Source organism: Vitis vinifera, chromosome 11, assembly GCF_030704535.1.
Source record: "Vitis vinifera cultivar Pinot Noir 40024 chromosome 11, ASM3070453v1".
NCBI classification, from domain to species: Eukaryota; Viridiplantae; Streptophyta; class Magnoliopsida; order Vitales; family Vitaceae; genus Vitis; species Vitis vinifera.
This window is the reverse complement of record NC_081815.1, coordinates 19,719,475-19,746,690: the sequence shown is the minus strand read 5'-3', so window position 1 is coordinate 19,746,690 and position 27,216 is coordinate 19,719,475. Positions and strand designations below refer to the sequence as shown.

General features: G+C 36.9%; 2 protein-coding genes across 3 annotated transcripts in view; both read right to left on the bottom strand.

The window, feature by feature from the left end:
• LOC100249651 (ADP-ribosylation factor 1) overlaps positions 1-13,076 on the bottom strand; it is a 32,082-nt gene extending 19,006 nt beyond the window's left edge. The window contains exons 1-8 of the mRNA XM_002277545.5: positions 12,913-13,076; positions 12,648-12,827; positions 12,513-12,551; positions 12,153-12,215; positions 10,178-10,196; positions 6,861-6,972; positions 5,894-5,941; positions 5,454-5,584 (exon numbers count right to left, since the gene is read on the bottom strand). Coding sequence (XP_002277581.1) covers positions 5,454-5,584; positions 5,894-5,941; positions 6,861-6,972; positions 10,178-10,196; positions 12,153-12,215; positions 12,513-12,551; positions 12,648-12,750 — 515 coding nt within the window. The 5' untranslated portion in view covers positions 12,751-12,827; positions 12,913-13,076. The remainder of the gene's footprint in view (positions 1-5,453; positions 5,585-5,893; positions 5,942-6,860; positions 6,973-10,177; positions 10,197-12,152; positions 12,216-12,512; positions 12,552-12,647; positions 12,828-12,912) is intronic.
• Positions 13,077-16,589: 3,513 nt separating this feature from the next.
• Positions 16,590-24,075, bottom strand: LOC100254769 (xylose isomerase). Of its 2 annotated transcripts, none has more exons than XM_010658499.3 (21): positions 23,948-24,075; positions 23,558-23,648; positions 22,661-22,771; positions 22,400-22,474; positions 22,152-22,281; positions 21,967-22,058; positions 21,725-21,775; positions 21,091-21,167; positions 20,961-21,015; positions 20,745-20,846; positions 20,473-20,524; positions 20,212-20,257; positions 20,075-20,130; positions 18,898-18,949; positions 18,693-18,772; positions 18,494-18,564; positions 18,361-18,401; positions 18,125-18,224; positions 17,939-18,010; positions 17,764-17,841; positions 16,590-16,994 (listed from the first exon to the last, which is right to left on the bottom strand). In XM_010658499.3, the coding sequence occupies exons 2-21, from the start codon at positions 23,615-23,617 to the stop codon at positions 16,959-16,961; spliced, it is 1,437 nt and encodes a 478-aa protein (XP_010656801.1). In that variant the 5' UTR covers positions 23,618-23,648; positions 23,948-24,075; the 3' UTR covers positions 16,590-16,958. The 2 variants fall into 2 exon arrangements, with proteins under 2 accessions (XP_010656801.1, XP_002277520.2); XM_002277484.5 differs by having other exon boundaries at positions 23,816-23,963.
• Between the last annotated feature and the right edge of the window lie 3,141 nt (positions 24,076-27,216).

Sequence of the window (27,216 nt, the reverse complement as noted above, 5' to 3'; positions counted from 1 at the left end):
CCTTTGAATTTTCTCCAACCTTAGACTAACCACTCTTGGCATTCGAAGTAAAGACATCAAGTATATAGGCATACTTGACAATGTACTCCGAATTAGAGTAATTCTCCCTCCTTTGGAAATAAATTGCCTCTTCCATAAGGCCAACCGTTTCCGAAATCTCTCTTCCACCCCATCCCAAACAGCCACAGACTTGTGGTTCGCCCCCAAAGGGATCCCCAAATAAGAAGAAGGCAGCCTACCCACTTTACAGCCAGCCTCAAGAGCCAAATTCTCCAAACTCTCCACTCTACCAACCGGTAAAATTTCGCTTTTGTCCAAGTTGATTCTCAAACCTGATAAGGCTTCAAACCACATCAACAACCAGCTTAAGTGGACCATCTGATCTTCAGAAGCTTCACAAAACACTAACGTGTCGTCGGCAAACAGCAAATGAGAGACTAAAGCCCCATTCCCACCCCTTCCATCAACCCTACAGCCTAATAGGAACCCTCCCCCCACTGCTCTATGGATCAGCCTGCTAAGGGCCTCCATTCCTATCACAAAAAGGTAAGGGGATAGGGGGTCCCCCTGACGCAGCCCCCTTGAACTGTTGAAGTAGCCTTCCGGGGTGCCATTGATCAATACTGAGAACGTTGCTGTAGAGATGCACCAGGATATCCACCCAATCCACTTCTCCCCAAATCCCATGCTTTGCAATACAAAAAGCAGAAAATTCCAGTTTATGTGATCGTATGCCTTCTCTAAATCCAATTTACATAACACTCCACTCTCGTTTCGTTTCAACAGAGAATCTATTGCCTCATTGGCAATAAGGGCAGCATCAAGAATCTGTCTTCCTTCAACAAAGGCGTTTTGAGCTGAAGACACCACTTTGCCCACTACCTTCTTAAGTCTGTTGGCTAACACTTTTGCCAACAGTTTATACAAACCGCCCACCAAACTGATCGGTCTAAAGTCTCTAAGGTCCTCGGCACCAGGTTTTTTTGGGATTAGGACCAGGAAGGTCGAATTTAGGCTCCTAACGAATCTGCCGCGCTCATGAAAATCTAACAAAAAACCCATAATCTCTTCTTTGGCAATATCCCAGCAAAATTGCCAAAACCTAATGGGGAAACCGTCTGGACCCGGAGCCTTGTCCCCGTTCAGGTCTGAAAGAGCCTTGAGGACCTCTTCCTCTGAAAAAACCTCCTCCAATCTAGCTGCATCCTCATCTCCAATTCTATTAAAGTCCAGACCTTCCATTGAAGGGTGCCAGCCCCCCGAGTCAGTCAATTGGTCCTTGAAAGCTCTAACCACACCCCTCTTTATCTCCTGCTCCTCTGTTAACCATACTCCGTCAACTTTAATCTTGGACAGGCAGTTTCTCCTTCTATGGGAGTTAGCCATTTTATGAAAAAAAACCTGTGTTTCTATCCCCCTCCCTTAGCCAAACTTCTCTTGATTTTTGTCTCCAAGAAACCTCCTCCATTAGAGCCCATTTTTCGAAGTCCCCCTTTGCTACCTTTCTAGCTTCCAATTCCTCCAAAGATAAGGGGCGAAGCTTCTCCTGACCATCCCAGAAATTCACCTTGTCCAGGGCCACTTTCTTATTGACATCCACTTGCCCAAAAACATCCTTATTCCACAACTTTAGAATCGCCTTCAAAGCCTTCAACTTCTCAGCAAGGATGAAACTAAACGAGCCATTAAAGCTTAGACACTGCCACCACCCCTTCAACAGATCCTTAAATCCCTCCTCCTTAAGCCACATATTTTCAAACCGAAAAGGAACAGGACCTCTTCTAACCCCTCCCCCATCCAATAGAATAGGGAAGTGGTCGAACACAGGCCTAGGAAAAGTACACTGCACCGCCCCCTTAAAGTGACTCTCCCAATCCTCCGACACCAAAAAACGGTCTAACCTGGTCATAGCTTGATTGTTCAGACCTCCACTCCACGTGAATGGACCCCCCTGAAGGGGAAGATCCCTCAAATCTAAGTCATCAATCACTTCCGAAAATCTTCTCATTGAAGAAGACAACCTTCCCCCTCTTCTGCTCTCGTTTGGAAATCTGATTAAATTGAAGTCACCTCCGATACACCAAGGATCGCTCCAGAGGCCGCGGATGGCCCCTAGCTCTTCCCAAAACAGCTCTCTATATCTCTTTACGGTAGGGCCATACACTCCTGAAAAAATCCAATTAAAACCATCTTCACAGTTCTTGAACCGGCAGGAGACTGAGAAAAGACCCACCTCCATCCCTTCCAGCTCCAGCACTCTTTTTGTCCCAAAAAACCAACACCCCTCCAGCTGCCCCTCTCGCATTTAGAACTCCCCAATCTAAAAATCTCCCCACTCCAAGACTTCTCACCACCCCTAGAGTCATCTGAGACCTTTTAGTCTCCTGCAAGCATACCAAATCCACTTTTTGGGATCTGATTAAGGCCTTAATTGAACTCCTCTTATTTCTGTCATTCACCCCCCGGACATTCCAAGATAGGATTTTAATCTTCATTTAAGACACAGAGCTCTGTCCCCGTTTCTTCTATCCGAGCCTTTCTTCCTGCTCTCTCCTTCATAATTAATCGACCATTCCAATTTTTTCACTTCCTTATCAAACCTAGTCATCCCTGAAATACCTTTCTTCTTACCTTGATCCCTCCTTGATTTCAGCCTTAACAGTAATTTAAGAACTTCCCCTTCAACACCAACTGTCGAGAATCCCAAAGTCTTACTGAACTTAGCCAAGCTACTGTCATCCCAACCGCTGCCCTGGTCCTCTTCTTCCTCCAGATCCTCTCTCTCCTTTGACGTGAATCCCCTATTCTTTCCCCCCTCTGTACCCGTCTCCCACGGACTGCCATCAGTCAACAACGCACGCAACGGAGCTTGATACCCAACACCTTCGTCAATAACTACCGGACCCCTAACACCCCCCACCACCATAGCCCGATCGCACCCAGAAAGAGTAGGAGAAGAGAAGTGGACCCTATCCCCCCCAAGAACATCGATAACGGGCTCGTACCTGGATGCTTCAGCCGACAGCGCTTCTTCAGTCATTCGCGCTCTCGCCTTCGCCATTAGATACTCGGAATCCCTCCAATCTCCTCCTAGGATGCAAGCGATCCCCCCGTCCTCCTTAACTTGGCCACCCGAAGCTTCCATTGAAGCCCTAATCTCCATCCCCCCGACCTCGGCACAAGGAAAAGCCCTATTTTCTTTTAACCCCCCCAACACCGGTTCAAAACCCATGTCGGGCCTCCCTTCGCAGCCCGCGATCGACCCCTTTATGAGGAAAGGCCTTTCCTCGCAACCCATTACCCACCCTTTTAACATGATGGGCCTGGGCTCACAATCTGGCCCAAGCATCTGGGCTCCCATATATTCTGACTTAAGACCACCCTCTCCAAGCCCGCTCTTGGCTTGGGCCTCCCAATCGGGCCCAAAAACACAAGCAGCTGGCCCAGATTTAAAACCTCCCATGTTTGCCAACTTCCCTCCACCTCGACTGCTGATCCCGCAGCTGTCTTCTCCATCAGTCACCTCCTTTCCAGGCCCCCTTTCAGCCAACTCATATGGACAGCCTGAAACCCCTTTTGAAGAACTACCACAGGGCGGCTCAACTACTCCCCTCTGCTCCTTCGGCTGTCCAACCTTCACGAGCACGCCTCCTCTACACTCATTACGAGACCCACTCCCTGCAACTTCTTCAGCCACTGCATCCCCTTTCCCGAGACCACTTCCCACCGGCACCACCTGAGAGAACCAAGGTGGGGATTCCCACCACAACTGGACTGAGAAGTACCCCATCTCATCCACAATCTGGACGGAGGAAGGTGTGTCCCTGCCCGCCAATTTCACCAGCATTCTAGCCCATTGCAGCTCTGCCATTGATTCCGTCTTGTTGTCCACGGCAATGAACCCACCACAACCATCTCCTATCAGCTTAAACACCTCTCAATTCCATAAGTGAAGGGGAAGACCTACCACTCTCACCCATACCTCGCTAGCAAAAGCACCATTGCTGAAACACCCCACCTCCGGGTGCCATCTTTCCATCATTAAAACACTGCCTAGAACCTTTCTCTTCCCTCTAGCAAGAACACGCTCGGCCTCACTCATCAATTCGAACTCAAATAGTATTAGCCCACCTCCCATTACAGCTATGTCCAGCTTGCCTTTGAGGAGCCAAGCATGGACAGCCCAGTTTTTCAGATAATCCAACGCAGGAGGATGGTTCTCCACCTTATCCCATCTACCCACTAAGCAACGACCCAGTTGCTCTAATCTACCAGGCTTCACCCTCCTTCCCGCTTCCAGCCAAACCTTGTCCCCAAGTCTCCCCAATCTCAGATTTACTGCATCTGCATATGTCCTTTGATCAGGCTCCTTTTCCTTCTTCAGCACCTCAAGAGAAAGAGGGTCCTTTACTCCTCTAAATGGAGCTACCCCAACCTCCCTTAGCTTCTCATCCAAGGTGTTCCATCCTCCAGATAGCCTCTTTCCTTCTGGAAAAATTAAGCAAAACCTTTTTGCCTCCAAATCACAAACAGAACAGAGAATGAATCTACCCGCCTCATTTGTACGACGCTCCAATCTATACTTCCTTCCCTCCTCCTCCCATGCGAGGGACCAATTACTATCATCTCTATCTCTACAGCAGGACTCCACTCCTACCAACAAACTACTGAGGCTTGCATCTCCAAATCTGATCCAAGATGATAGCCCTTTACATCTCTCCCAAATACATCCTCTCAGCTTTCCTCCTACTTCATCAATCACAAGATCAAAAGCTTTAGATTCCACAGTAAACCGTCTTCTACCTCCTCTAGACATACTCTTGGCCATTCAGGTATATGCTATATCCATAATGATGCAAAATGTGGCTTGATAGATTGAAATTGAAATTTTTACTCAATCAGGGGAGTAGCTCAATCAATAGAGATTACCTTCTCATTATATCCTTCTGAATTCTGAATTACCTCTGGAGCCATCCAGCCAAAACGTGTATATGGGATGCATCAGTTGCGGAGCCAGAAAATAGGTCAAGGGGGGGCAAAATAACATCAAAGTACTTGCATATTCTAGTGGTAGGCAGTTAGGTTTCTCAGAATTTAAGGTCAAGAGAGAGAGGCCAACCCATAAGCCTCCTTTCCCTCCTTGGAAGCACATTTCCTTTCCATCTCCCTAAATTTACATTGACCACTTTACAAACTTGACCCTATCCACAATAACAGCACTCCCAAAGCTCAACATCTATGCCAAAGCATGTTAGGGGAACATGAAATGAAGAAATAAACTGAGATTCTTGTTAAATAGATTAACAAGAGCTTCATAAAAATATGGACCTAATGTGATGCAAGAAATATTAGAAAATGGTGAACAATAGAGCAACTCAAAATCTGAAAGCACAGATGCCTGGTAACCTTATTAACCAACACTAACATGTTTATCATTAAAAGTGTTGACTTACCAGTCCAAGCCCTCAAAGAGACCTTCCCCTTTTATGGCAGAAGTTTTAAAAATTGCCCATTGACGGTTTTTAATCTTGTGCAACTCTAAGGCCTCAGTCACAGCAGCATCATCAAGTGCACCAGGAAGATCCTATATAGAACAGGGAAAAAAGAGAAAGAAAAAACAATCAACTAAACACACAAATTTCACAGATGGATTTATGCGCAGAAAGTTCATAGAGGATGAAGCTGAATCAAGAAGATTTTTTAAACTGGTTAACCACAAAAATGCAGCTGCACCCTTTTCTTGTATTCTAAATAAATGTCCATAGCATTATTGTCAACTTTCTGGTTTATGTTAAGAGCAAACATGCAACTTTCTTCTCCAAGTATGATAAATGTATTAAATTTTTTCCCACTCCCTACAAATCTTAGAAAGCAACATGACACTACCACTAACCTGCTTGTTGGCAAAAATGAGGACAACAGCACCTTTTAATTCTTCCTCCTACCATAAAATTCAAAAAATGTAAGTTCGCATTCTAAATTAATAATCTTGAGCAAAAGTACAAGTCAAATATAGATTAAATGCATAAAATCTTAAATATGCATCAATATGATGTTAAATCCAAACCTGAAGAGTGGACAACAGGATCCAAGGGAAAGTATTTTGCCTTTTTTCTTTTTTTTCTTTTTGTCTTTGCTTTTGTTTTTGTTCTTTTCTTTTTCTTTTTCTTTTTTTGTTGATAGAAAAAGAAAACCAACCAAAACAAAGTCTCTCAAAAGTATGGGAGAATTCGCCAAATACTCTTATACGGAGAAAATGTACAACAGGACTAAAGCAAAACCAAATCATCCAAAGTTGCCAATTATAGCATCACTACCTTCTAAATTCAACCCATAAACAACAAAAATAGAAATAATAATAATAATAATAATAATAATAATAATAATAATAATAATAATGACAACAACAATGACAATAATAATAATAGTAGTAGTAGAAGAAGAAGAAGAAGAAGCCAAAGTTAACACTTAGAGCATCACTACCTTCTAAAATAGAAATAATAATAATAATAATAAAGAAGAAGCCCAAGTTACCAGGTGCAGCATCATTGCCTTCTAATTCATTTATCTATATGATATTACCTCACATCATAAACAACAACAACAATAATAATAACAACAAGAAGACGAAGAATAAGACTTCCTGAAATTTTCAAAAATCACCACTTTCACTCCCTACACAGTACTACCTTTTGTTTTGATAGGTTGCCTACACAGTACTAGGTCAATTTTATTAATTGCTAATTGTGTGTTAGATAAGTATACCATACATGCAGCCTATATCTGTTAATAAAACTACAATGATAAGGATAATAAATAAGCAAAGTAAGAAGCAGGAATTATAGAACTCAGTTCAGTACCTGCAGAATTGCATGAAACTCATCTTTAGCTATTACCAATCTATCAGTATCACTTGAATCAACAACATATATTATGGCTTGAGTATTTGGAAAATAGCATCTCCAATATGGCCTGTGCCCAAAAAACATAAACCAAACAAGCAGCTGATGATCCTGTGCCCTTGATGCAAACTTACAAATTATGCCCAAAAGAAAGGTAAATTGAAACATTGCAGAGACCAAAGTTGGTCAAAGGATGTCTTAGCCTTCATAAAACAGAGAAGAAAACAACCATATGCATGTAATATCTATTTCCATTCAATGATAAAACCAACAAGAAAAGAACCTTATTTAAGTGAGACTTATTTCCAGTTTTTGAAATTGAAAATTTTCTAGATTTGATCCTACCCAGAACATCCATTTTTTATCCAATCCAGAATCCCAATACTAAGATTCAAAAAGCAACTTTAGAGTGATCAATGATGCTACATCATCTTATTGGTATCCAACAGCCACTTCGAAAAAATTTTAAGAAAATTACACATTCCATAAACCCAAGATTTCTATACCACAAAAATGAACTCTTTATGATTGGTACCTCAGTCAAACATGGCATTCCAACAAAAATTATATACATTGGAATATTTTGAAGCCTCCTTTTTTTTTTTTTCTTTTTCTGTTTCTACGAAGAGAAGTCCAAGAGGATGGCATAGTTCGACACAGATCCATGTCAACTACCATTTTATCTGTAAACAAAAAAAGGAATAGTCTACAAGGGGTTGTTATCACTTCTTCACCATGGCATGTGGACAAATGCTAGGGCCCTATGTGAACGAGGTATGACACCACATTGTCCCATATAGAAGGGAGCTTCCCTACCTTGCCACCAAGCATGGTTGCTAGGACCTCTGAATTCTCCACATTCCTTACTCATATAATTTTGTTTCTATTTAAATTATGATACCAAGACAGCAAAAAAAGTGTCATTAGCGTACAAAAAAAGAAGGGATGTCTTCATCCCTGATCCTCCCTTCTCCCAAGACCACCACCCACGGTCTTGGAGATGGAACAACTTAGAACTTTCATCACCAACAAAAAGGGGAGAAGGGGAAAGGGGATAGCCTTGCCTACAACGTCTAGAACTCTAGAAGAAACATGAAGAAGTGTCATTTTCTAAGAATAAAAATATAACTACAGAAAAATGAAGTCAAGTCTTGGAGATGGAACAACTTACAACTTTCATCACCAGCAAAAATGGACAAGGGGATAGAGGATACCCTTGTCTCAGACATCTAGGACTCTAAAAGAAACATGAAGAAGTGCCATTCACTAAGAATAAAAATCTAACTACAGAAATATGAAATCTAATCCATGCAATCCACCCTAACCCAAACCCCATCTTCTCAATTGAAAGATTCAAAACAAATAGGAAATCCAAATTTATATGATCATAAGATTTTTCAAAATCCAATGTTGACAAATCTAATTGAAGATACCAAGGAATTAAGTTCCCTATGCATAACTTAAAAACAAAAATCAGTACACCAAAGTACACATGACATACACACCAAAAGGAAAGGCCTCAAAGGAGAAGCCAAAAAAAACCACCCTCACTCTCAATAAGACCCCACTTGATCCACAAAATCAATCATGTACATGCCAACCCAAGTTGAAAGATTACAAAGAAATGAATTTCTTAACTTTTGATTAGTTTGTTCCTTGCTTTCAAATACTTTGCGATTTCGTTCCCACAAACTTGTCCAAAAATGCAAAGAGGAATGGCTCTCCACACCTTCTTCCTTTTCCTCCCTATAAAGGAGTCATACCAACTTAACAAAGTTTCTTTCATTGAAGAGGGATAACCCTAACTACACCAAATAAGGAGAACAACCATTGCCACATGATCCTTGCTTTGGTATAGTGAAGTAGAACATGCCCCCTCAAGTTTAAGAAGAAAATGTTTATTCATTAAAAATCACCCTCTTTTCTGGAGCTAATATGATGTCAAAACTTTTCCTCAACTAGCTTCCCAAGCAAAAAAACTCACTTTGGAATAGGACCCATGGATTCCATATAACATCTACTGAAAAGTGGATTGACCTCTCGCATTCGAAGATCGATTAGAAAGATTTGATTGAAAACACACCCTTCTTAGAATCCTTCTAGATTACTTTGTGGTTTTCTTCCCTCCTAATTGACTTCACTAGTAATCTTGAAAGAGAAAAAAAAAAAAGGCTTGTTTAGTGATCTTTTAAAAATAGTTCTTAATTGTTTTCAAGAACAAACTTCTATTTTTGAAGTTAAATGTGGAAAACAATTTTCTTGACTTATTTTTCATGAAGTTTTTTTCACACTTAGGTTTAATGCAAAAGTTTTCAAAGTATTTTTCAACTCTTCAATTTTTGTTCAAAACATGCTACAAAAATAAAAAATAAAAAAAATTTAAAAAAAATAAAAAATAAAAAACACTAAAAACACTTGAAACTTGTTCTAAAAAACAACTTATTTTCAAAACAAATTCTGAAAAACTGTTTTATATCAAAAGTCTGTTAAAACTGTTTTTTGCTTTTAAGAACAATATCCAAATAGACCCTTATATTATGCAGTAAGGGTCTCCAAAAATCCCGCGGCCCGCTTTAGGCCCGGGCCGGCCCGAGCCCGTTTATGGGCGGGCCGGGCCGCGGGCCTAAATTTAAGCTCGGAGGGCCGGCCCGGCCCGTAGGCCCGCCCCTTTAAAAAATAATATACTTTATTTTTATATATATATATAATTAATTCAATTAATAAGCATAAAAGAAATGTAGTTTAGTTGGTTAGAGCCTTGAAATTTAAGCATGAGGGGAGGGGTTCGAATCCCCCCCTCTCCCTTCCTTTCTTTGAAAGCCATTTTGGCTTATTTTAAAAAGCCCGCGGCCCGGCCCGGCCCGCCCAGCCCGCGGGCTCATAGGCCGGGCCGCGGGCCTAACATTTTAGCATGGCCCGGCCCGGCCCGGCCCGTTGACCAGTCAACGGGCCCATAGGCCCGGCCCGAGCTGGGCCGCGGGCCTCCTATTTACGGCCCGGCCAGGCCCGGCTTGCCCGTTGGAGACCCTTGTTATGAAGTTTACCAAGGCCATAAATTTATGCAATAATGACAAAAGAAGTAAAATCACAATTCCAAAAACTAACTGAAAAAAAAAAACTGATATTTATCATCTTACCATCATAACCATTCAAGAACAAAATTTTACTGCACATCAAAGAGCCACACATGCAACATAAATGTATCTAACAAGAGAAGGCAAATAGAATTTTCTATCATAAAATAAGCAAAAAAAGGTTCAATAGAAAAAGATTACCTGATACTTGTTTGCCCACCTGTACCAACAAACAATATAAACAGTATCAGAAATAGCCATAATTTTCCTTTTCTTTTTTCTTTCATGGAGAAATTTACATGACTGAGCATAATATTTTACTTTAGGAAAAGTTTTATATGCTAGAACCAGAAAAGGCTGAAGAATACGATGCTGTAGGTAAGGGATAAAACCAATATATTCATATGCTAGGTTAGTCAAGTATACAAGTACACAACATGTAAAATTCCAACATACCTTAAGACCACAGAACCTCCAGCTCTATTTTTTATTTTTTTTATCAGTAAATGAGATTTGTATTAAAAAGCACCAAAAAGGGCGCACCAAAGTACCACAGAACCTCCAGCTCTAATCCTGAAGGTTTATTTTATGAAGTGAAAAAGTTGGAGATTTCCCATATTCAAGGGAAATACTAACATTTGAGGACAATAGAGTGGAAAACCATTTATTATTTATAGTTATGCAAATCTGTTGATTTTTTTTTTTTTCGTTTTTAGATAGGCCAAAAACACTAATATTAACAGTGCTTAACAAGCACTTAAATATACATGGCATATACAAAAGCATCAAAAGGCCATAACCAAGGGGAGTTATAGACAAAAAAACAACTCCCACCCACTATATTTTTTTTTTGATAAGTAACTCCCACCCACTATATAGATCTCAGTCAATCAATAAAGTTCAACATGAACAAAGAGCGGTCTCTGTATGCTCTAACCCATTCCAAAAAGTTATATATAAATGATTGTTAGAGAACTTGACCAACGTTTTAAGTATTCTCAAAAGCATGCTTATTTTTTTCCTTCCATATGGTCCAAAAAAATGGATAAGGGAACAGCTCTCCAAGCTTTTCTCCTCTTCCTCTTCCTCCCAACAAAGAAACCATGCCAGCTCAGAAAGACTTTCTTTAGTGAGGAGTACACCACCAACTCTATTCCAAACTGAGCAAAAGTCAACTGCCAAACATTACTGCTTCCAAGCAACAAAGGAGGATGTGATCAACTATTTGTTCTACTTTACACATATAGCATCTATTTGGCTTCATCCATCCCCTTATTTTGAGTTGGTCCAACGCCAATATTCTTCTCCACATGGCTTCCCGAGCAAAAAAGTTGACTCTCGATGGGACCAAGGGTTCCAAACAATCATAGAAGGGAATGCCTCTATACCTCCATTGGACAAAGAGGAGTATAGACATTTCATGGAAAATAGAATGGCATCCAGCCAATTACTAGTTTTTGTGTAATGCATCTATCTATATTTCTTCTGTTTCTTGCCAATCTTATCACTCAAAAAACACTTTTTAATCCAGACTAGGGTACATGTCCATGTGTAGTAATAGAACTATAGACTAGATATTTCTATAAAGAAACAAGCCATTTTTCTGCTTCCATATTCACAACCTTCCTGGCAATCTTCACGAGTTTAACAGAAAGACACATAATCAATTAAATTTGCAGCTGAGATTGACTGAAGACCTAAAACCACATACAATAAACTTCAGTTCTAGACCTTGGAGAACTCCATTTGCTAAGATTCTACTCCCACACAATACAAATAGGAGAAATATTATTTTCTAAAATAGGTTCATCAATAGGGAGTTTGAACAAATTGAATGTTCAATATTGAGGTTTCAACAATCTGGGAAACATTTGCAAGCAAGACCCAGACATGTACATAGGCACCCTGCATCCACCTATTGACAGACCAAACAAAATCCAACCTAGAAAGAAATTACAGAATTTTTTCCCTTTATGGTAGTTATTGATCAAAGAATATCAAAGTAATACTTGCCCTTTGATTTCATCAGAAGGGGTGAAAAATAGAGCTGCAGCTTAATAATGCCTATAATTTCATTTGTGCGATGTCAGCATTTGGTTAAACAAATCAAAAAACACCAACCAAAATTTAGTCATTTGCTAATAGAAGATATAGATCAAGGATTTAATTCACATACCCAGATCCCATACTTGAAATTTGATATTATTGTACTGTACTGTTTCCACATTGAAGCCAATTGCTGCATGAAACCATAAACACACAAATTATTCCACGATTCAAACACTAATGCCCGTTTGGTTCCTAGGCTTCAAATAAAAAGGGAAAATTTAAATTTAAAGCTAAAACTTTCAATCTTCGATTTTATTTTCGTCATTTGTAACCCGAAGAGACAAAACCTCTCCTCAAGTGAGCCGAATACAACCATTTGATGCAGTTGATGGCAGAACATGAAAGATTCAAAATTCAATGTTCTGTTCCTTTTCCTAAGGATTCTCAGCAACCAAACAAAACAAAGGCGCAGAGAAAGAATACCAACTTGGAATTGTGGAGACAACTTCCCCCATCTGAAGCCGATCTGAACAAAACTCGAATCAAATCAGCAACCACCTAAAACCCAAATCACAGAAATGCAAAACAAGAAAAGGGTAAGATTAGAATCAAAGAACCATACAGAGAATTGTGGTTTTCCCCGCATTGTCAAGGCCGAGAACGAGGATCCGAGCTTCTCGGTTTCCAAAGAGCGAAGAGAACATTCGAGTAAACAAAATCCCCATACTGTATTTGATTTGTTGTTCAGACAGATAGAAATGAAACAAGATCAGATCCGCAGAGCAGAACCCACCCTATCCTCCTGCAAAACAAGCACGGTTGGCTGTGAATTGAGAGAAAGAGAGAGAGGAAACAGAGAGGAAATTTCCAGAGATTGAAAACAGTGCCTCAAGAAAAGGAGAGGGCCTGCTTGCTAGATTTGTTGTTGTTTTGGGGGGTTAATTGAGAATTGAAAAATTATGGGGAGGTTTAGAAAAGCCTCAAGGAGAAGCAGAGGCAGAGGCAGAGGCTGAAGCAGAAGGCTTTTGAAAAATGACCAAGAAACAAATGGAGGTTGGCTTCGATTTCTTCGTACCTTCCATTGGGGTCCATCACAGCATTGGCCCCACTCCCACTCCCTCAAGGGTCCCGATCCAATAGGGCCAAAGGTGAAGGAGATTTATTTTTTTCCTTGTTCAATTTTTAATTTCCCGAAAAGAATATGTCTCCACAAAGTATCCTTAAGCCCATTATTTTATATTTTAATCTCATCTATTAATATATTGATCTCATGTATTTATCAATATTTTCATAATTGGACAATCATTGAATTAAAAAAGTTATCGAACTGGTGATGTCATAAATATATAATTTATAAATTATTAAAATTTAAAATAATTATAAAAATAAAAATAATAATTTATATATTATTTGAAAATTAAAATTTTATTTAAAAATCAAAAAATTTGAAACTAATTTAAAATTGTAATATTTTTTAATTTTACCATTAAATCATATCTCATATCATCCATATAAATCCATATAAAAGGCATTAAATTATACCTCATACCATTCATGTAAATTCATATAAAAGGCATTTTTTTACTTTATCAATTTTAGCTCCCACCCTCGCACAGCACTTAAGACTAATTAATAAATAAACAAAAAAAGAGAGGTGCTATGAAGACTAAATAATTAATAAATAAACAAAGAGGAGGGGGGTGGGGGGTGGTCTGACGAGGGGTTTGGGGCACCGAGAAGGGGCTTTGCAACGCAAGGGAAGAAGAGAGGGGGATGATTGCAGCGGAAACAGTGTGAGAGAATAAGAAAGGGAGGGGGGATGGTTGTAGTAGAAACAGTGCGAGGGAAGAAGAGAGAGAGGGGGGATAGTTGCAGCGGGTTTTGCACCAGGACGGGCAGGCGATGTAACGACGGGGGAGACCATCGGTGGGAGTTGGCATGGGTGTCGCGACGCATTGGGGGCTGCAGCTTTTTCACTTTCAAGTCAGATGAAGGAGGGAGTGTTTTTATATCCTCTAAAATGGTGTCGTTTTGATATTAGAAGAATCAAAACGACGTCGTTTTGCTAGTGTAAAATTAAAAAAATAATAATAATAAATTAATTGAACCATCCGATTCAAATGGAACCGATCGGTTTGTCCGATTCGCCAGTCAAATCACCGGTTCAACTTATTTATGACCCAATTGACCGAATCAGACATAATTAGTGACCGATCGACAATCGGACCGACTGACGATCGAATCAGTTGAACTGGGAGGTCCGATCTAGTTTTTAAAACCATGATATTTATATCTACTTACATATATGTTACTAGACAAATTGGGATTTCACTAAACAATCTTAAGCTTCAATCTTGATAAATGACACGCCCTTGTTATCTAGCCAAAGTGGTCCCCTTCAGTAATTTCTTATTGAATTTTTTTTTTCATTTAATGACTCATACTAAACTTCAAAATAATATTCATGACATAAAGAAAAGTCCGTTCTAAGAAACGTTTTTAACTTTTTTAACACAATTTTTTTTTTTATCTTTTAACTATTAAAAAAATCAAAAACGTTTTTTATAATCACTGTCAAAAAAATTTAAAGTTATACAGTGATTTATAATTTTAACTTTAAGATGATCTTCAAATAACCATTTCAATCTTTTTTTTTTCTTATTCTCGTGATTATACACTTCTCAGTAATGGTTATGGAAAGTGCTTTCAAAATTTAAAGTGTTTTATACTTCTTTGCATCAATAATTGGAACACATAAGATATTTATAAGATGCATATAATTCAATGTCAACAAAGTGCACACATGGAAAGTGATGAACCAAAACTTTTAGGAAAAGAAGCTTAATATCTACCACTTTTGGTTTAAACATTCTCCTCTTAAAAATGCATCATATCAATACACTTTTGTGAACAGTTAAAAAACAAAGTCTTTGGCAAGTTTAAGATAAATTATTTTAGGTCAATTCTCTGTTCAAATTGTTTGGTAAAACAATATTTTAACTTTAATTTCTTGTAATTGTATTGGTTTTAGGAATTCTATTCACCTATTTTACTCAAATTCTTAATCAAAATTCAATCATGAACCTCAATGGATTGAAGGTTCTTTATGAAAAAGATTTAAGAGGGTCTTTTATATATGTTTGAAGGATTATAAAGATAAGGTTGACATGTATGGATATTAGCACTATGCAAGTATAAATTTTATGCTAGGTCATGTTAGTTGAAAGAATCCAAGCAGGCAAAGGGCAATTTGAGAAAAATCAACCAAGGGTTAGAGTTTCATCTTCATTCATCAAATCCCTTATGAAATGGTTTGAAGAGCATTATAGCTTTTAATTATGCATAGAAATTGCTTGTGGTTATTGTGTTCAATGTTGAGGCCTCGCGTCCCTAATGATCCACGTAGTCGCCAAATGGATGGACGCACGATCTCAACTAATATAGGTTCTTGACTCAGTCGTTTCACCTGCAAAAGGCGTCCGGACGGGATGTTCGGACGCACCCTCCGATGGTTTTGTCAGCCATGGTCAGAGAGAGAGATAAATCAGTTGGCCTTTTACTAGGTATAACAAAACTTACCTCCTCTTTGTTTGTGAAGGCTTTATATATATAGTTCCAGAAGCATTGTTTCTCTCTCCAATGGTGGGGAGATATTTTGTGTTGTCATGATGACATTAGGTGGTGGCAGGGCCATCATCACCCTACGGGCGGCTGACAGAGGTCGTCCCTTCACTCTGCAGGTGGCGGAACGTGGACCATGGCAGGCTGTTGTGATAACGTGTAAGACTTACTTTACTTCAGTCAATGACCCGGACAATCATATCCGGATGACATATGTTGGTCATCCGGATGTATTATGGAAGCCGTCCAGATGTTTTATGCTTATAAGTGTCGTTTGCCCTTCCTTGAGGCAGTCCGGATATGAGAAGCGCGTCACGTGTATCCGGATAGGGGTGATCCGGATGATAATGCGTGCCACGTGTTACCATGAGGTGCGTGGCACGTGTTCTCAGGAGGAGGGGTCCCTACATTCAAGACAAGTATTATTGAGTGTAGCGTCTCAGTGTCTGCTCATCTCTCTTCAACATTTTACCTTAATTTGGACAAATCAACCGGTTCATTCTTATAGAAAGCAGTAGAATTTTTTTTTCATTTTTTTTATTTGCACAAATAAATAAAATAAAATAATCCAATTTTTATACCATAGACTCCTGATCTGATTTATAACAAATTTTAAAGAAACCCTTTCTATCAAAAACCATTCCAACATTGAATTGTTGTTGAATTGAACATTCTTCAGGTTATACTGATTAGCTCTTTTGTCATCTCAAAATGACCCCGAAAGGAGGATGTTACAAGAAACACATTACCCAATATGGGTTTTAATCTTACTGGCTGGATTTCCCCCAAGCATGAAAACCTCTTGCATTTTCTAGGGAGCCAAACAAATCCAAAAGCCTTATAAAATATACAAGAAACCAACTTCCAACTCTCTACATTTTCTCCCACCCAAACAGTCCATAACTATCCCAAAAGATGGTAGAAGAGTACTAAAAAATCCATGTTTACTCCTGTGACAAGTGAGCTCTGATTTTATTTCAGTCAAGACTTGTATACTCTGTTATGAAAATTTAATATGAACATCTAATGAAAAGCTTTTCACCATGAAAGCTGTGAAATAACATGTAAAATGTGCTCAATACTTGCCCGTAGCCAAAAGGCTGAGATACATGAGCTCTTTCCGATGGAAGTAGAAAGTAAAACTGCTCTATGCCCCCCCCCCCCTTAATATGAACAGGTTCCATTCCCTGAATCAGTTCATCAATGTCCTAGAACGAGAAGACTGACTCAATTTCAACTTCATGGTTGCTCCTATATTATTGATAGACTCCAATACTAAATAGAAAAATAAAAGCTTGTAACATGCTGCTTTCTACAGTGCAGATTGGAATATCATCTCCGCAAGTTCCTGCAACATAATAAAAATTACTTATTAGATCCTATAACTCGAGGAAGATCAGTGGCTTCAAACTATGGACCTGCAGTCTTAGCATGGCATGCATACTTAAATCAAAATCAAATGGACTGGAAAAGGAAAGGATATCTGAAAAACTATATCTCACAAGGGAAAGAAAGAAGATCTTCTCTGGACTGAAAGGTTCCTAGAAAAGTTTGGTTTGATGAGGGGTTGTTTCATTAAAAAGGGGTTAGTTGGCCAAAAAGGCTGGTCTCACTTTACTACTAATAAAAATCATGAGCAAAGAAGAAAGAAAAATCGCATGTCCTTGAACAAGGGGAATTTCAGGGGAGGAGAGGTAAAGAAAGTGAAAGAGAACACAAAAGATTTTGTACAGAATGTAGTTCAACTTGAACAGGGAGATTTTACGGAGTGGTTTAATGAGGAAGTGTTCTTCATTGAATTTACAGTCTTTGTATTGTCCAGAAACACAATTGGGTTGGATTAGAGAGAGGCATTTTGGGTGTAGATGCTGAAGAAAGATGGGAACAGAAATGAAAGGTAATGACAGAGCATTAGGGAGGACTAAGGGCATACCATTGTCTGGAAAATGCAAAACTCTGCTCTAGTTGTGTCAGTAGTTTTTGGTTCTTTTCTTAAGATCCAATTTTGACAGGGCAACAGTCATCTTTACACAGGCCAAACGGCCACAGATCACAGATTGCTATGCGACTGTCATAAGCAGAAAATTAAAATAGGAATCTTATACTTCAAGTTATACCTGCTTCGCAGAAGGAACCTTTGGCTCTCCCCATTCCATGGCTTTCTTCTCTAGCATTTCAAAATCAGCCTTACCAGCCTGTTCGGAGGTTGCATAAGTGCATACTGGGCATTATCCTCCAATGGAAGACATAAAGCTATAAAAGCAAAAGAAAAAGAAAACAATGATATATTACCTCTATTTGAGCCCCGATTTCAGTGTCAAAACTCTGATATCGCTTGCGAACAAGATTCTCCAAAGAGCCATCCTTTTTTTCAGGACAAAAAACAAAAAACCATTACTGTTATGGTCATTAAAATGAAAGTAATATCATAATAAAAGAAGTTGGGAGTTGCTAGCTGAAAAGAGTGAGTTATATCACCTCAATTAATTTAGCAACATTTCGGAGACCACGGGCCAGGGTGTCCATTCCACTAATGTGAGAAATGAAGAGATCCTCAACATCAGTGCTCTCCCTTCGCCTAAAATTCATAAAAAAAAATGAAGATAGTATGGTAATCTCCAGAGGCATAAGAAGTATTGAAAAAACAAACAAACAAACAAACAAACAACATTATAAAAATAAGGTCCATATAAACAAAAAAGAAAGAAACTTACAATTTGGCATCAAAGTTGAATCCTCCAGGGGCCAGCCCTCCCTGTCAATGAAAAAAAGGTAGTACCAGTTAATGTTTTTTAACCCCCCAAAAAAAAAAGTAGAAGAAAAATCATCAGCAACGAGTTGACATACATTTCGGACCACACTGAGCATAACCATGGTTGCCTCAGCTATATCTGTAAGGAACTGATCTGTGTCCCAACCTGCATTCATGAAACAACAGCTATAGGTTACAATCTCATAATCAGAATATACTAATTTATGTCAAGCCTGTAAAATGGCAAAAGAAAAGTAAAAATTCTAGAAAAGCAGTTTATGTAGACAGTAATACCAATTTGAGGGTCGCCAGTGTTAGCATCAATATTTCCCAGTAAACCATTGAGTCTTGCAGTCTCAAGCTCATGATGACAGCTGCATGGTACACACATAGTAAAGTTCATAAAGAAGTAGTTTTATCCTTAAGTGATTATCAAGAAAAAGCTACAAACATGCAGGCAAGACATTAGAAAAGCTTGAAACAAAATTATAGGACAAACCTGTGACCAGATAGGGTTGCATGGTTGCATTCAATGTTGAGCTTAAATTCCCCTACCAAAGAACAGAATGGATAAAAATAGGTTAAGAAGCACTCAGTACAGTATTTGATTGTAATATTTCTTGGGTGTTCAATAGATAGTGTCAAAGCTTCCATGACAAATAAATCAATTAAGGCAAGTTTAAGGTTTATGGATAAAGGTGTAATATTGTTCTCTTTGAAGTACCTATTCCATAAAAAGATATTAAACAAACTCAAATATATGATACTCAAAGCCAGAAACAGAAAATATTCCATGCGCCCAGTGTTGAAAAAAGGCTGTATCTTATCTCTCCATGAATCCCCATTTCATTTTTTTTGAGAACATACCTTTTATAGGATGTCTATACAAAGATATAATTCAGCAAATTTGTGAACTAATTTTTTTTTAATAATAGGGGACATATCGAAAACACACCACCCTTGCATCTTGGAGCCATAAACATGTCTGACATGAATTGCAGCTGCCACCACACCCCATGATGAAGGCGACAAGTTTAATAATCCTAAATTAACCTTAAATCTAAAATAACTGTAACAAATTCTTACTGAAACCAGGAATTTAATGAATTTGTACCTTAACATTTTAGTTTCCTCATGAATAAGCAAGGAAAATGTATACAAGAAATTTGGTCTGTTAACCTATCATCAGATTTCATGAGCCAGAACTAATTCCATTGACAAACAATAAACAAAAGTATTTAAAAAATCACAACACACACCACCATCACCACCAACATTTTATGCCCAGCAGTTACCCAATGGAAAAAAGCTTCAAAGTCTCATAAAATAAAACTATTCAAAGTGTTCAGAAAGTATCAATCTGAAGTTTAGTTTGGACATAAAAAGATTAGGATAAACTCCAATGTGTAAATATAATCTCATTTAAAATGCCAGATGCTCTGGAAAGGCTCAACTTTAAGTAAACAAAAGAATAACAAAACAATTTATAGTATAACTAGCATACCCTTAGAATAATAAAAAAACTAAAGGAGCTCGATAGGAAATTCTAAAACTCAGTTCATGATAGATTGCCAATTTTAAAGCCTAGTATATTTCGAAATTAATCGCAAATGATTTTAGTCCAGAATGAATGCAATATTGTCAGAATAGAATAAAGAGGGGATTGCGAATATCACCTATAAGACCATATTTTCGTAAGAAATTAGCGGTGGTTGCAGCATCCCAGTCATACCTGCCACATTATTACATACTGTAAACATACATGCGAATGCTAGCTGCTCTATCAATTATAAGAACTAGTTAAGAAGAATACTGGTGTTTTGTAGGTTCTTGAGGCTTGGGTTCAATCAAAAGAGTCCCTGGCAAGAACAATAGAAAGAAGCAAATTTAATTCCCTGGAGAAGTGATTATAATAACAATAATAGTAGTGAAAAAAGAAAACCAAATCTATTTAGTGTCTTTCCCATCCAACTTAAAATATTTCCTCCACTTTAGACTGACTGATTTCTTGGACGATCAATTCATAATATTAATCACATAAAATGTTTAGGGAAGAAATGGACAGAAAGTGTACCATTAAACCCAATCTTCTTCTTATATGCAGCAGCAGCTTCAAGAAACCTTGCCTGTTTTTATAGACAAAACAACAGACATACACCTTTAAACCAAGAAAAAAAATAAAAATTACAAGAAAACATAATGAGTGAAGCTAAGATCTAACAAATCTCATAAAAATAAAAAATCTTCTAATACCGATATTAAAGTACCAAATTTTGTACCAAGGGAGGAAAGAGTTCACGTAATATAAAAGAGAACAATAACAAAACGGATGTCCAATAAATGTACCAAATGATCAAGCTCTCTTCCCATATCTGTGTTCAATAGAGTTTGATAACCTTCTCGACCACCCCAGAAAACATAGTTTTCTCCACCTAAATAATGTGTAACCTGTAGAATGTGTAAATTAGCACTGTTAGATTCCAGCTGAAACAGCAATACTATAGGCACAATTTATATCCACATGGCTCTTTTTGTAAAGATTGCTTGCACACTACCACCCACCTCCATGGCTTTCTTGACTTGAGCGGCAGCATAAGCATACACAGCAACTTCAGAGCTGCAAAGCAAGATTAAAAAATATAAGCCCATTGACAGGCAGATTACATTCAAACAAGGATTAAACAAAAATTACCTAGTAGCACCACCATGCATATAGCGAGGATGATGGAACAACTGAGCTGTACCCCACAAAGGATGGATCTTTTTTCCCTGTAAAGATGCAAGGGAAGTATAGGTATCAGGCCTGACAAAGATTGGACATATCAAACATATTGGCATCCAAAGAAAGTGACAACAGCATGGCCATTCAGTTGAACTGGCCATCCATGAATGCAGGTGTGATCAATGCAATAAAAAATGTTAGGTAGCAGCAGCATTGTCAGACAGCCCAGAAAATACATTGGTTTCCTGTATTCTCTTCTTCCTCCAGTAAATCAGGAACCCCTAACTAGAACACCTCAGATTAAACTTGGTGCCCTTTTCAGGCATTAGGAATGGAGACTTCTTTAAAAATGCTGCTAATGGTATGACACTACCCACCCTCAAATCTCTCTCCTTTTAAAAAAGTAATATCACATAAAGCAACAAGCATACATATTCAAACCACTTCAGCAAGGGTTTATAGCACTTGATCATCAATGGAGCTCAACTAACTGGCATGCATAAGGAGGTAGATGGAGAACAAAGATGTAAATAGTGTGTCTACTTGATGTATGATATATAATCATGTGTATGACTACATACCCATTCATGGATGAAGAAATTACCTGAAGCTCTTTAGCTAGGGCGACCACTTCATCCAAGTTTGCATTAGCTTCCTGTAACAAGCATCATTTATCAAATATGATCACTTATGCAAATTTCAAGAGTATGGAAAGGATATATAACAAAAACATTTTCATTCTTTCCAGGAATTCAAACATGTAAGCAACCGACATTCCCCTCATTTCTGATATTGAATCTTAAAAACTATCATCATGGCAATAAATAATCTTGAAAATTGACTCACCTCCAGGGTTTTACCATCAGGGGCTATATCCCTGTCATGGAAGCACCATAGATCGACTCCAAGCTTTTCAATGAACTCAAAGTTGGCTCTCACTAAGTTGTATTTAATAGAGGAAAAAGATCGGTCATGTTATACACTATTTTCCAACAATTAATAAATGGAAGAACAATATAGATTCAACTTACTTCTTCTCTTGGCCATAGCCAATGAATCAGTACCATCTTCCCATGGCCAAAACTTTGTAGGTGCACCAAATGGATCACCTCCGGTTCCACGGAATGTGTGCCAAAATGCAACACTGAATCTCATCCAATCCTATTGACATTAACAACTTTATTGGTAATTGCAATTTAGTTGATAAAATAAATCTGAGGCAAAAAAAAAAAAGAAAAAAAAAAAGAAAAGAAAAGAAAAGAAAAGAAAAGAAACCAACCTTCATTTTCTTCCCAAGAATTTCCTCATCTGCATTATACCACTTGTATGAAAGAGGATTCTTGCTTGAAGGACCCTGAAAGCAAGCAATTCCCACAATTTTTCAGGAAAAAAGGAATTAGTGGAGCAAAGGGATTGCAGAGACAGATCCACATAGAATTTGAGCCTCGGTATTAACTTTTTTAAAACACAACCAGTGCATAGAGATGAAGCAGATGATGTTTTAATATTCCAGGACAAATAGGTCTTAACCCTGTTTTACCTCATATTTAATTTTGGGAATCCCGGGGAAAAATTCCCCTTCCCATTCATCTGAAGCACCACATTTGCTACTAACATCATCAGCAGGGCAAGTTTGTGGACTGGAAGCAATCTGCACAAGATTAATGAAATCAAAGACCAACATAGAAGAAAGGATTTGGCTCACCTCAGTTCCCTCTCCATTAAAATTTTTGGGTTCCAACAATTCACTCCCTTTTCCCCTATTCCAAAGAAGTAATCGACTGCTAACATGAAGTGAATCAATGCAATTCACGCAATCAAGGACCCCAACCCATTTGTTCATTACAAATTTAATTTCTAATTTCATGCTTTAGAAATTGCATGTTTTATTATGATATTATCTTTATAGTAAACACAACAAGAAAACAATTACACTGCAGGAAATCATCTTGATTGAAGGATCAAAATCTATTGACATATTCAGAATAAAAAACGGTGTACGGATCTTAAGCATGATTTTCATTAATATTAAATATAAGGCACTTGATGGGGTTAATCATATGAAAAGCTTCAATTTTTTTTGTTGCACTTTAAGGTAGATGTTGAGAAAATGTGAGGAGTAATTACTCAACAATGAAAGGAAGATTCTGTTCCTAGATTTTAGTTTTGTTTATCTGCCTCCCTATTTTCTCACAAACCAAACAGACTTTAGAATTCAGAATAAGGAAATTTTGGCTAAAAGACGAGCATTGGCCACTAAAAAGAACACGTCTGGATGCTCTATTTTCTATTCTCGTTTTTAAAATCTCTGAAGTAGGCATTGCCAAATTAAAAACAGAATACAGATCGATTACGGTTGTTTTTATTATAATAAAAAAATGATTGCATCAAATCAAAAAGAAAAACAACTAAAAAAATAGAAAAAGGGATTCTTTACCACTGCAAACGAGACCACATTTAAACAAAGAAGAAACAAAAAAACCTTCCCAGCCATCATCTTTCTCTCTTTTATCTCATCCAATCTACTCCTGCAACTCAAAAAGCAAACGCAACCCATCAATCACACACGCATAGAAATAAAGACCCAGATATATGTTTCATGTCTACTTCGTCCCTTCAAAAGAATCAAAACCCATCAACCAAAAATCACAATAATCCATTAAAAAAAAATTTCATAGGCTTTCTTGGCCATTACCCAGAAGGTTTTTCACAACCAGTGATCTAAACCCTTGTGGGTTATTGCGTTTATAAACTCATATAGAAGATAAGGATCAGTCCTTAGGGAACTGAATCTCTTAAATGTTTTTGAGAATTACAAGAAACTTACAGAGAAGAATAAAATTGACACTGAAAAAGCTTCAACTCCTGTGGATAAAAACAAAACTAAATCAACCAACCCTTGTCTCCTCTGCATATATAATCAAATTTCGAGATGAATTTTGGAAATTCAAAAGATTAATGAATTTTTCAAGGATAAGGACGTACCTCACGTCATTCACACGTGTCATTTTATCTCCCTTATTTCTCGATTTTGCCCCATCGAAATTATGCAACTTATATAGTTAATTAATTTAATGGGAATTTTATTTTATACATTTCAAATAGTTGTATTAATAGTTTAATTATCGCTTTTTAGCCAATTCAACTTATCAACTAAACTACATTTATCTCTAATTTATTTAAAATATCATATATTATTTAGTTTATTCATAAAAAGAAATATAATCTTCACTTACTATTTTTTTAGCAAGATTTTAGAAGAGATAATATTATTTCAAAATAGTAGTGAGATGGTCAAAGATTTTTTCTTTTTATTTTTATGAGAAAAAAAAAAATATATATATATATATATATTTTCTTTTTGTGACCAGCTTGTATTTACTATTTAGGAGGTTGGAATTTATTATTATTATGATAATAATATTAAGATTACAATAAAAAAAAAACATAATTGGAAAATTGAGGACTAATATGTCTTTTCACTTTGTCACTGATTTTGTTTGCACTTTTAGGACTTTCCGAGATGATTAAAATATTATAATTGCAACGGTAGTGATAACATTACCGCCTGGTCACCTAGTTGATTGGTGGATGGGAGATCAATGGGTGACCACGTGTAAGGTAATGATTTTGTCAATGGGAATAGGCTTTTGAGGAAAAGTACGAAGGCTTATCCAATTAAGTTGAACTAACTACAACTATTTTGGATCAAGGTGTGAGTCAGCGATGACACATCAAAATCAAATAAATAAATAAAATAAAAGTAGAATACGTGGATTTTGGTTATTTTGTAGTCACATTCCTTGTATTTTTCTTTCAATTAATAATAATTATAAAATGGATAATAATCTAATTTATATAAAAATTTTATTATGAAAAAGCTTTGTTTATTTCATTTTTTGGAAAGGGAACAAAATATTAGAAGAATCTTTGGGTCTTTCAGCCCCTCATCCTCTTTGGATGTCTCTCTCCTCCTTTGAAACTTTGCCCTTAACTAACTTTAATTTATGGCTATGATTTGTTTTAGTATTTTCAAAATAAACAATTATCTATTTTATTTTAAAATTTATAATTGTGATGAATATTTTTTTCACTACTTTTGAAATATTTTAAATGATCTTGAATATTTCTTATTACTTTTGAAACACCCCCCACCCGACAAACTAAAACCATTAACAATATGCTAATAACAAAATTTGTTTGAATTAATAATCAAACCCAAAAAAGTATGTTAATAAGAAATTATCCTTACGAAACCACAATCCAAATATGGAAAATTATCTAAAATATTAGTGGTAAATTAAATTATGACAATGTCACCATTGAAAGGAATAGAAGATCACTCTATTCCTTATCCTAGATTCAGGTTAAGTATATAAATACTCCCTTAAGCTTCTAGACCTTAACAATTGAAGGAAAAAAAATACAATTTTTATCATAAGGATTTATATTAACAATACTTTAGAAAACTCTACCTGTGATTTGTGTTGAGTTTTTCCTCATATAAAAGGTCAAATTAAAAGCCCAAAATTTAAGGCCTCATAGGCCTTTATATAAAAGGGTTAGAAGAAGAATCCATCTTCTTCTTCTTCTTCCAAATTTTTTTTTTTGCAGCCACCGGAGGTAGAAGAAAAAGAGAATAGAATTAGAAAAAAAAATAGAGAATGGGAGAACCACCATTTTTTAAGTTAGAGAGAAAAACTCAGTGTTTCTTCACTGTCCAGATTTCATCAAAGGTCCGATTCCGCTTCGTTTGTGGGCCGATCGACTTGAAATTTGGAGGAGAGGTTTGTGACTCATTGATCTTCAATCTAAACGATGGAGATTGGATTTGGAGTTCCGAACGGTCATCTTTCAGTCTAAGAACAGTGGTTGTGTTTGGTGATATTTATCCATTGTCTTTATGCAAAGTTGTTGAAATTGCCAAGATTAATTTGTCTTAAGATATGGTTGATGTATGTCTCTAGTTTTATTTAGAGAGAATTGTGTAGTCCATTGATTATATTAGTAGAGTTTTTAAGTGGCCTAAGGGGTCCGTGATTTTTACTTCTCACATTGGAGAAGGTTTTCCACACTAAAAATTGTTGGTGTTTATATACTTGTTGATTGAGTGAATTCTTGTTGCTCTATTTGATTGATTCCTATTAGGTTCTCACAAGAGATGATAAAATCTAGTTGTGCATTGTTTGTGTTTATCCAATCTAAGTGGTATCAGAGCATTTGTTCAAGATAATATGTGTCTTGTGTAGAACAATAGAAAGCAATACAAGTAGAATGATTACTCTGAGGGGGTGTTTGGTACGTTGGAATAGGGAATGGAAATGAATATTTTGTTTCCATTCCTATTTCTTAGTGGATAAAAATGAATTTGATGATTCCATTTCTAGCATTTGGATGAACTTAGAAATGCAAGATTAGAATGAGTATTTGTTTCCATTCCAATGTTTGATAATAATAGGAATGGAAATGAAAATGAAATAAATTTACAATAATATCCTTCTATATAATTTAAATTTTTTTTTTATTTTAAAAAATAAAATTTGAGAGCTTTTTTTGTTATTAAATAATAAAACTAAAAAATCTATATATACTCGTAAATAAAAAATTAACCATAAAAAATCATATAACCTTAATGTACAAATATTCAATTATTATTTTTATTAAAACTTTGAATAATTTGTCATGCTTAGGTAGTTATAAAATTATATTTTTACCAAAAAAAAGAAAAAGAATATATTTATTATAATATTTAAATTCTCAAAGGTAGCAAATGTTTTTCCTATTTCCAAAAAAGGAAATAAAAGAATTCAATTTTCGTTCTAATTTTCAACAAGTATCATATCCGAAATTATAATATTTAAATTAGAAATTGAATTTTTTTTCTAAATGTCGTGGAAGGTTTTATTGATTTAGTTTGAGAGAATCACTTGTTGCATAAAAAGTAGATGATGAATGGGTCTCTAGCTTTGCAAAAAAGATAAGTATCAAACTTGAAGAATAAGATGAGAGGGTAAAATAGTAAATTTAGGTTATTTTATATTATCAAATGGGTTTAATGAATCAGAATACCACTTACTTTTAATGAATTCAAATTTG

Excerpts from the sequence above, each read along its gene's own strand:
- LOC100254769 (XM_010658499.3), bottom strand. The coding sequence starts at position 23,617 with ATGATGGCTGGGAAGGTTTTTTTGTTTCTTCTTTGTTTAAATGTGGTC. Across the intron at positions 22,282-22,399 it reads TTCTTGGGAAGAAAATGAAG|GATTGGATGAGATTCAGTGT; the intron begins GTTGGTTTCTTT and ends TAATGTCAATAG. Across the intron at positions 22,059-22,151 it reads GGCTATGGCCAAGAGAAGAA|TGAGAGCCAACTTTGAGTTC; the intron begins GTAAGTTGAATC and ends AATACAACTTAG.